At 37.8% G+C, this 10450-nt stretch overlaps 1 protein-coding gene and 1 pseudogene across 1 annotated transcript in view; both read left to right on the plus strand.

Annotated features, from left to right (window-relative positions):
* Positions 1 to 4513, plus strand: part of mafgb (v-maf avian musculoaponeurotic fibrosarcoma oncogene homolog Gb) — a 23630-nt gene extending 19117 nt beyond the window's left edge. Inside the window, exons 3-4 of the mRNA XM_016536497.1 lie at positions 2430 to 2497; positions 3214 to 4513. Coding sequence (XP_016391983.1) covers positions 2462 to 2497; positions 3214 to 3693 — 516 coding nt within the window. The 5' untranslated portion in view covers positions 2430 to 2461 and the 3' untranslated portion in view covers positions 3694 to 4513. The remainder of the gene's footprint in view (positions 1 to 2429; positions 2498 to 3213) is intronic.
* LOC107726880 (uncharacterized) lies at positions 7 to 2136 on the plus strand (annotated as a pseudogene).
* Positions 4514 to 10450: the final 5937 nt, after the last annotated feature.

Consider the following 10450-nt stretch of genomic DNA (forward strand, 5'->3'; position numbering starts at 1 on the left):
GTTAATCATCAAATCCTTCTGTCCACCCTCTCATTTCTGGACATCACCGGAACTGCACTCCACAGGTTTGAGTCTTACCTCATAGGTAGGTCCTTCAGGGTGGCTTGGGGAGGAGAGGTATCCAAATCACATCAGCTGGTCACTGGGGTTCCTCAGGGATCAGTTCTTGGACCCCTCCTCTTCTCTATATACACTTCATCACTGGGACCCATCATTGAGGCACATGGTTTCTCCTACCATTGCTATGCTGATGACACGCAGCTCTACCTCTCATTTCAACCAGATTATTCGACGGTACCTGCTTGGCTGGCAAAGACAGAACTTCTCATCTTCCCAGCCACCCCATCAGTACAGCACCAGTTTACCATCCAACTGGGCTCATCAACAATAATAATCCCATTGGGTTCAGCCAGGAATCTTGGGGTGATCCTTGATGATCAGCTGACCTTTAAAGATCACTTTGCAAAAACAGCACGATCATGCAGGTTCGCACTACACAACATCAGAAAAATCAGACCCTTCCTAACAGAGCATGCAGCACAGCTTCTCGTCCAGGCCCTTGTCATTTCTAGGATGGACGATTGCAATGCTCTTCTGGCTGGACTTCCAACATGTGCAATCAAACCTCTGCAAATGATTCAGAATGCAGCAGCACGTCTTGTTTTCAATGAGCCCAAGAGAGCCCATGTCACACCACTTCTCATATCTCTGCATTGGCTTCCAGTCGCAGCTCACATCAAGTTCAAGACATTGGTGCTTGCCTACAGAACAGCCACGGGCTCACACCCTCCTACCTCCGCTCTGTCCTACTCCTCTACATCCCCTCCAGAAGCCTGTGGTCAGTAAACGAGCGGTGGCTCGTGGTCCCATCGCAGAGAGGCACAAATTCCCTCTCAAGGACGTTTTCTTTCACTGTATGCTGTTGGTGGAATGACCTACCTAACTCCATCCGGACAGCCGAATCCCTCACAATCTTCAAGAAACAACTGAAAACTCATCTCTTCCGTGAACATCTAACTGTCTCCAATAATAATTCTTTCTCTGTTCTTTTATTATCCGCTTTTTACTATTTTGAACGATGACTGAATCCTTGTATAACGGGCACTTCTCATGTTTATTGCCATCTTATGATACATCGCTTGTTGTATTCCTCAACTGTAAGTCGCTTTGGATAAAAACGTCTTCCAAATGAATACGTTAATGTAAAAATGTCATATAAACCAAATATTTGCCCAAAAATATTATATATTTTTTTGCTCATAAAAATGTATAACAACTAAATTGAATTAAAAAAACTTTAACAATTTATTCAATCTTTGGGCCATATAACATTATTCATTCATTCATTCATTCATTTATTCGGTTTCTTTTTTTACTTACCTTTACCAACTTCCATTTTTTCCTATTAAAATTTTTACTGGATTCCGTTTTAATTACATTTTAATCATAAAAACTTGTAGATGGTTGCTAGGAGGTTGCTATGCAGTTGTAGGAGGTTCTTGGTAGTTGCTAGGGTCTTTTGGTGAAAAAATAAATAGGTATATATTGCTGCTTATATTGTCATTGGTGCATACAAATTAAAATGATTAAATATGGAAAACATGTCTAGATTCTTTTAAAATAGATTGTTACTTTGCATTAAACATTTTGAATCTAATTAGCTACAAAGTCATGTATACATAAATATTGAGAGATATATTTAATATCATTAAATCAATTGTAAATTGCATTTAACATTTTGAATCTAATTGGCTACAATGGCAAACCCTATTAAGTAATTTATACATAAATATATATATATAGTGAAATTAAGATTTTTTTAAAAGCTATATCGCCCTAAATAACTGTAATCTGTTTTTATGAGACATTTGCTGAACTATAATGGCGTTTGTGTGAGGCGACAGCATTATTTGATTGGTTTGATTCAGTTGGTGATTGTTGTTCATTGAGGTTCGGGTATTTGGAGGGAATCCCGTTTTCCTCTCCAAACGACGGATCGCTGTCTTCATCGGGCTGGTAATCCCCTGGACCGCGGCCCAAGCCACACTTCCTTATCAGCGCTTCTCCTTCCTCTTATTGGCTCTTCAGCAGCCTATCAGCCTGCAGCGAGGCTCAGATGCAGAGAAGGTGCTGTAGAGCATTAAGCTCCCAACTGCCACGACCACAGAGGAAGTCTGAAACAGGAAGTCGAGGGTTCAAAGTTATCACTTTCACTAGTCCAGTTTTTTTTTTTTTTTTTTCAGAGTAAGGTGGCTGGTTCCTTTTACACGTGGCAGGAGATATCAAAACTCTTTTGCTTTCACTTGCTGTTTCTCATCCTTGAGCTCATATGAAGCTCTATTACATGATAAATCGAGTTTTGCCCTGACCGGACGTCACATGTTCTAGATTCCCAGTGTCCCACAGTCTAATACGTGTTTGTTTTGTAGATCTGCGTGGCTTGGCAGCGGTTCCTCGTGGCATGACGACCACTAACAAAGGAAACAAGGCCTTGAAGGTGAGCGCAGTCTGTCTTTAAAAGGGTAGTCCAACCAGAAATGAAAATGGCTTTATTTCTTATGCAGAACACCAAAAAATTATATTCTGAAGAATGTTGGTAACCAAACACATTAGGTTCCCTTTGAATTTCAATATATGGACAAAGAATACAATGGAAGTCAATGGTAACCAATGGACACATGTTCATCAAATAGTCAATCAAATAGTTTTGATTCCCATTGACTTCCATTCCATATAATGGAAGTAAAAAAAAAAAACCAAACTGTTCAGTTACCAATATTCTTCAAAATAGTTAGAAGACATTTAGAAAAACACAAAAGAAGATGTTTTGAAGAATGTTGGTAACCGAACAGTTTTGGCTCCCATTGACTTCCATGATATGGACAAAAAATACAATGGAAGTCAATGGGAACCAAAACTTTTTGGTGAGATGATGACACAAGGGTGAGTAAATAATGACAGAATTTTTATTTTGGGGCGGACTACTTTCATTTACTCACCATCATGTCGTTCCAAACCTGTTTAATGTTATTTTAAAGAATGTTGGTAACCAAACCATTTTGGTTCCCATTGACTTCCATTGTATTTTTTGTCCATATAAATGGAAGCCAATGGGAACCAAAACCACTTCAAAACATTGTTTTTGTGTTCTTGTAAATGTCTTCTAAATGTTAATTAACATTCCCCGGCCGTATCTCTTTCCTGGACTCTCAGGTGAAGAGGGAGCCCGGCGAGAACGGGACGAGCCTGACGGACGATGAGCTGGTGTCCATGTCGGTCCGCGAGCTCAACCAGCACCTGCGCGGCCTGACCAAAGATGAGATCCTTCAGCTGAAGCAGCGCCGGCGGACGCTGAAGAACCGGGGCTACGCCGCCAGCTGCCGCGTCAAGCGCGTCACGCAGAAGGAGGAGCTTGAGAGGCAGAAGGCGGAGCTACAGCAGGAAGTGGAGAAGCTGGCCTCGGAGAACGCCAGCATGAAAGTGGAGCTGGACGCGCTGCGCTCCAAATACGAGGCTCTGCAGAGCTTCGCCAGAACTGTGGCCCGAGGGCCCGTGGCCCCGGTTTGTAACGCAGCCGTCCCCGTCTCCCCCCGAGGGCCCTTGGCCTCCGTCATCGGGCCCCTCATTCCTGGGAAGGTGGGAGCCACCAGTGTTATCACGATAGTTAAATCGAAAACCAACGCGAGGTCTTAGTAGCGCACAGAGAGCAAGGGTTGGTCAGTGCATGAGGGTTTAGGTGCGGGACGCTCCTGATGGAAAACCCCTTCAGTACTCTCTAATGTGGGCTTTTTCTGGGTTACAAACGAAGGAAAGCACATCTAGGATGGTCAATTCACTTGGGCTTCCAAAACGATCTCCAAATTGCTAAACTCGAATCTAAAACCATGCAGCCAAATTTTCCTTGTGGATGTGTGTTGTATTGCTGTGAGATTTGTAATTTTTGTACAAACATCGGCGACTTTGTATCGTGCGTTTCACATGGGGTCCAAGTGTTTTCTTTGTCATTGTAATATTGTACTTTTTATACAGCGTTTGTGTTGATTTTCTCTTCGTATGTGCTGTTTCGCCATTTTTCCGTCCTTTGGTTTTACGGACTGCAGGCACAAAACACTTTAAAACTCTTCCACCGTCTGAAGGAAAAGCTTCCCGCGGTAGGAGAGTATCAGCCAATGAGAAGCTCCCTTTACCTGAGCCTCATTTATGCACTGACCAATCGCTGAGGGGCAGGAGGAGAGGAGGCGGAGTCAAATCAGCTGATGTTGTTCATATGGTAGCTATCAGAATCTGACACCAGTTTATGCGCTCCAGTCGTCCGTTTCAGGACAGGAGATCGTTTTTATTGGCAAGGCAATAACATGTTTATGTTATATGAGGTTTTGTGTTGTTTATTTCTTGCTGTGCGACCTTCACGCTGAAGGTTATCATGTCTGTCGTTGTCTGTAAATCCAGAGAGATGTATACTTTTTGTGTGTGTGTGTGTGTGTGTGTGTTCTGTGTCAGTTTTTGGACTAAAAACAAGAAAAGAGAAAAAAGGACGGACTGTTGCGTGACATAAACTGGTGAATCTCACAAGCTTTACCATAACTTTGTTGCTGTGACATTGCGTAACGTATTCTAAGAATCTTTGTCTATATGGTGGAGTCTTGAATTTTATATAAAAAAAATGACAGAGTATCTCTTGCATTATTTATAAAACATTTAAAAAAGAAATATAAAGTTGTTTGATAGCTCTCTTTTTTGCAATTGTACCAAAAGTGGCTTAACTATTGAAGTCAATAGCTTTTTCTAGTGGCTAGGGGCGTCAAACTGTGGAGTAGCGCGTGTGGTGTGATTTGTACTGGTGAGGTGGCGGTGTTGTTTACGACGTGGATGTGAAGCTCTTATCTTCTGATTTCAGACGAATGCGCGCGATGAGCGCCGCTTACCCAGAATCCCCTCTGAGCGTTTGTGCGCTCCATGTTTAAGTGGACGGGACGCGAGCGCAGGGATCTCTGGGACGCGGCCGCATCGCCTGTGTTTGAGTCCTTTTATGTGACGTGTGACTTTTATATATTTTTGGTGTAAAATGTTTCTATGGTATATTATATTTGTTGTTGTTTTTTTCTTCTTTTTTTCGGGTTGTTTTCTTTAAATGCCAGGGAAGTGGCTCTGTCTGCACTGGTTTAAACCAGCTCTTCTTGCTGCGACGCTGCTCAAAATATTCCTTTCCTCATCCTTTAAAAAGGTTTCGTCCGAAAGGTTTCAGGACGTTATCTGCATTTTTCTCTTCTTTTTTTTTTTTTGGCCAAATTGTTTGTCCATTAAGAAAAAGAGTAAAACTCAGCTGTTGTAATGCTGCGTTCATGTCTCTTCGGAATAATTATGTTACAATTGTAATTATGTTACAGTTCTGTCCATCCTCGGACTCTGAAATTGTTTTTATTGTAATGCACATAACGCTAAAAAAATATGTAGTTCCTCACACGCCCGATAAATCAGCAATTTCTCTAGTTAAATTACAATGTAAACTAGAAAAGACATGTTTGCATGGTCACAGAAATTTTTATGAGCAATTTCAGTCAATTAGGTCAAATCTTCAGGCTTACAAAACATATGAAAGTGTGAGCACATCATTTTAATTGAGTGCAGTCAGCTCATAGTAAGAAATCGCCATGCCTCCAATTGGGAGGAAAAAATTAATTAAATTAATTAAAAAATGTTAAAAAAAATTAATTCACAAAAATAAAAATGTATTAATTAATTAAATTGAAAACTATTTACAAAAAATCACATTCACAGGACGTTATCTGCATTTTTCTCTTCTTTTTTTTTTTTGGGCCTAATTGTTTCTCCATTAAGAAAAAGAGTAAAACTCAGCTGTTGTAATTCTACGTTCACGTCTCTTCGGAATAATTATGTTACAATTGTAATTATGTTGCAGTTCTGTCCATCCTCGGACTCTGAAATTGTTTTTATTGTAATGCACATAACGCTAAAAAAATATGTAGTTCCTCACACGCCCGATAAATCAGCAATTTCTCTAGTTAAATTACAATGTAAACTAGAAAAGACATGTTTGCATGGTCACAGAAATTTTTATGAGCAAAATCAGTCAATTAGGTCAAATCTTCAGGCTTACAAAACATATGAAAGTGTGAGCACATCATTTTAATTGAGTGCAGTCAGCTCATAGTAAGAAATCGCCATGCCTCCAATTGGGAGGAAAAAATTAATTAAATTAATTAAAAAATGTTAAAAAAAATTAATTCACAAAAATAAAAATGTATTAATTAATTAAATTGAAAACTATTTACAAAAAATCACATTCACAAAAAAATAAAAAATTAATTAATTAATTATTTAAATTTAAAAAATGTTTACAAAAATTCACATTCACTTAAAAAAAATATATATATTTTATTATTTAAATTGAAAAATGTTTACAAAAATGTACACTCACAAAATATAAAAATAAAGTGTATTTATTACTAACAGCTGATTGTACTCAATTTAAATGATGTGCTCACACTTTTGCATGTTTTGTGAGCCTGAGAAAGATTATTGACCAAAATGTTGCTCATTAGAATTTCTCTGATTATGCAAACTTGAGTAGTGTGCGGGATCTATATTTCTTTATTTATAATGCATGTAATGCTAAAATGAATCCACGTGTTGCTTTGTTGTTGATAGGGTCGCAAAGTGGTGGAAAATGTCAGGTAAATTTTCGGAAACTTTCCCAAAAAAAAGTTTAAAAAATCTTTTTTTGGGAAATTCTCTGCTCTTTTGCAACCTTAGTTGTTGATGACAGTGAATTGATTTAGCTCTACATGCTCTCACAAAATACCGAAGCGTTTATAAAATGCATCATAAGTGCACGACTGGAATCTAAATGACATTGTAAATGTGTCGCAGAAGCTCACATTTCGCTTGTTTTTACATGATGTCACAAAATCTTTTGTAAAGATGTGAGGGTTTATGTAACTCAGAAGCTGATATTTGCGGTGATTGCGAGCATCAATGCTCTGATAAGTGATTTATTGCAGCACAGGATTGTTTATCGTTTAGTCTAATCTTCTGACAATCTGAAGCTGTTGTAATGCTGCGTTCATGTCTCTTCGGAATAATTATGTTACAATTGTAATTATGTTACAGTTCTGTCCATCCTCGGACTCTGAAATTGTTTTTATTGTAATGCACATAACGCTAAAAAAATATGTAGTTCCTCACACGCCCGATAAATCAGCAATTTCTCTAGTTAAATTACAATGTAAACTAGAAAAGACATGTTTGCATGGTCACAGAAATTTTTATGAGCAAAATCAGTCAATTAGGTCAAATCTTCAGGCTTACAAAACATATATATGAAAGTGCACATCATTTTAATTGAGTGCAGTCAGCTCATAGTAAGAAATCGCCATGCCTCCAATTGGGAGGAAAAAATTAATTAAATTAATTAAAAAATGTTAAAAAAAATTAATTCACAAAAATAAAAATGTATTAATTAATTAAATTGAAAAATGTTTACAAAAATGTACACTCACAAAATATAAAAATAAAGTGTATTTATTACTAACAGCTGATTGTTTAAATTTAAATGATGTGCTCACACTTTTGCATGTTTTGTGAGCCTGAGAAAGATTATTGACCAAAATGTTGCTCATTAGAATTTCTCTGATTATGCAAACTTGAGTAGTGTGCGGGATCTATATTTCTTTATTTATAATGCATGTAATGCTAAAATGAATCCACGTGTTGCTTTGTTGTTGATAGGGTCGCAAAGTGGTGGAAAATGTCAGGTAAATTTTCGGAAACTTTCCCAAAAAAAAGTTTAAAAAATCTTTTTTTGGGAAATTCTCTGCTCTTTTGCAACCTTAGTTGTTGATGACAGTGAATTGATTTAGCTCTACATGCTCTCACAAAATACCGAAGCGTTTATAAAATGCATCATAAGTGCACGACTGGAATCTAAATGACATTGTAAATGTGTCGCAGAAGCTCACATTTCGCTTGTTTTTACATGATGTCACAAAATCTTTTGTAAAGATGTGAGGGTTTATGTAACTCAGAAGCTGATATTTGCGGTGATTGCGAGCATCAATGCTCTGATAAGTGATTTATTGCAGCACAGGATTGTTTATCGTTTAGTCTAATCTTCTGACAATCTGAACATGATTTGAAGTTCTCATCAGTGATTTTTCTCGAGTGATTTCCACTGATCTGGCATTTTAAGAACGGATTCGTTGTAGGTGTATTTGTACGACTGGGGTTTTTAATCTCGATGTAAATCAACAGAAATATCTTCCTCTGACTGGCTAATCTGTGAAATCGTTTCGTAACCAAGTCTTCGGCATTGCTTTCGTAACCAATGGTAGCGTTTCTCCTATCGGCTGTGGCGGTTTTGTGGCGTTTCTATAGGCGATGTATCGAACGGTTTTGAAGACAAAAAAAATTCTAGCTTCTTCTCAAACGATGATGATGTGGTTGTCGTCGGCGTGTCGTGTGTCAGGTAGCACTACTGCCCAATAATGAGGCTCCTGATCCTCTGCTGAATTTCTCTTTCACGAGGAGCGGCTCGTTCACGTTTGTTGTCGTTATGGTCGTCGTGGTGACTCGGTGTTAAAAGTGAACTATATGCAAATGAGCTGGCGTTAGGGAGGGGTCACGACCTCTCGGTAGGAATCTAGTTTTCTGTCCTTGAAGTTGTCGTCCGTGCATAATCGCAGCGATTGATGATGAGTGCTAGATTTGCCCAACAAGGGCTCTGAAACCGAGCGTTTAGTTTCATTTGAATCCCTGTTAGAAACAGTGCCACGTCCCACGAGGCCGAGCGAACGCTGAAGAAAATCATTCTCTTACTTTTAGTGCTTTTGTCTTTTCCTGTACAAAGACACATGGAAGAAAAATTAGTTCATTTTGATATGTTTTTGGGGAAATAATACTAAGTGAGTTCATGCTTAAAACAAGAACAATTATCTGCCAGTGGATACATTTTGATACATTTTTCAGAAGATCAGAAGATCTAAAATCTTAATGGAGTTTATGCGTAAAACAAGAAAACATAAGCATCAACTCACTTAATTTTATGCATTTTTCAGAAGATCAGACTAAAGAACTTCAGTGAGTTTGTTTAAAGCAAGAACAAATGTGTGTCAGCAGGGTTAGAAAAATAAACCTAATTCAAAAACCCCATTGGCAGATACTTTTTCGTCTTTTATGCATAAACTTACTTAATTTTGATGCATTTTCCAGAAAATAGGGCTCAAAATCTTAAGCGAGTTTATGTTTAAAACAAGACAAAAATCAGCCAATGGGGTCAGATAAATGATCTTGTTTTCCTATGAATTAAGCAGATTTATTTCTTCTGGTTTTTAGCATAAACTCACTTAATTTTGAAAGCATTTTTCAGAAAACAGGACTTAAAATCTTTCAATGCATTTATGATTAAAACAAGAACACATATCTGCCGACGAGTCAGAAAAATCAACTGAATTCAAATAAAAAACTAATTGTTTCCTTCCCATCAGCAGATTTTTTTCTTCTTGTTTTAAGCATAAACTCATTTGATACTTTTTTTTTTTGAAAATAAGATTTATAATTTTAATTGAATTCATGCTTAAAAACAGTCCGAAAAATTTTTTGTATGAAGTAGATTTTTTGGCAAATATTTGTTCTTGTTTTAATCATAAACTCACTTAATTTCTCTTAATGTTTTTTATGCATCTCAAATGAATGCATGTTGATCTTAGCAATCTTTAGACATTTGCACTGGAAGACAAGCCAAAAATACTGAGGAAGAGCATCTTTTGCAGTGCAATCCTGCCAAAGCTCTCAGACACACACCTCGTCTGAATCTCTTTAAAATCAGTCCGATCTGCTGATAGTTCTTCGTCATCGATGCAGCGGGTTTGTGACGGGATTCACCGCCGATTGATCATCTGTTGCCGGGCAAAGCGTGAACTACCTTTGAATCCTTGGCTTTGTCCTACTTCTCCCGCAAACCCTCAGACTTCCACATTATCTTGACTTTTATTCGCTCTTGTCACGGCCCGATGTGCTTCTGCTCGTTCTCTCTCCCGGGCCTCGTGGGACGCGCATTAAAACGTTTCTTTTCAGGTTGAAGAAAAAAAACGAGTCTACACTCTCAGAAAAAAAGGTACAAAAGCTGTCACTGGGGCGGTACCTTTTCAAAAGGTACACTTTTGTACCTTTTAGGTACTAATATGTATCTTTAAGGTACCATTATGTATCTTTAGGTACTAATATGTATCTTTAGGTACTAATATGTACACTTTAGGTACTAATATGTATCTTTAAGGTACCATTATGTATCTTTAGGTACTAATATGTATCTTTAGGTACTAATATGTACACTTTAGGTACTAATATGTATCTTTAGGTACTAATATGTACACTTTAGGTACTAATATGTATCTTTAGGTACTAATATGTACACTTTAGGTACTAATATGTA

This window comes from Sinocyclocheilus rhinocerous, unplaced genomic scaffold, assembly GCF_001515625.1.
Source record: "Sinocyclocheilus rhinocerous isolate Xijiao unplaced genomic scaffold, SAMN03320098_v1.1 scaffold2027, whole genome shotgun sequence".
NCBI lineage: Eukaryota > Metazoa > Chordata > Actinopteri > Cypriniformes > Cyprinidae > Sinocyclocheilus > Sinocyclocheilus rhinocerous.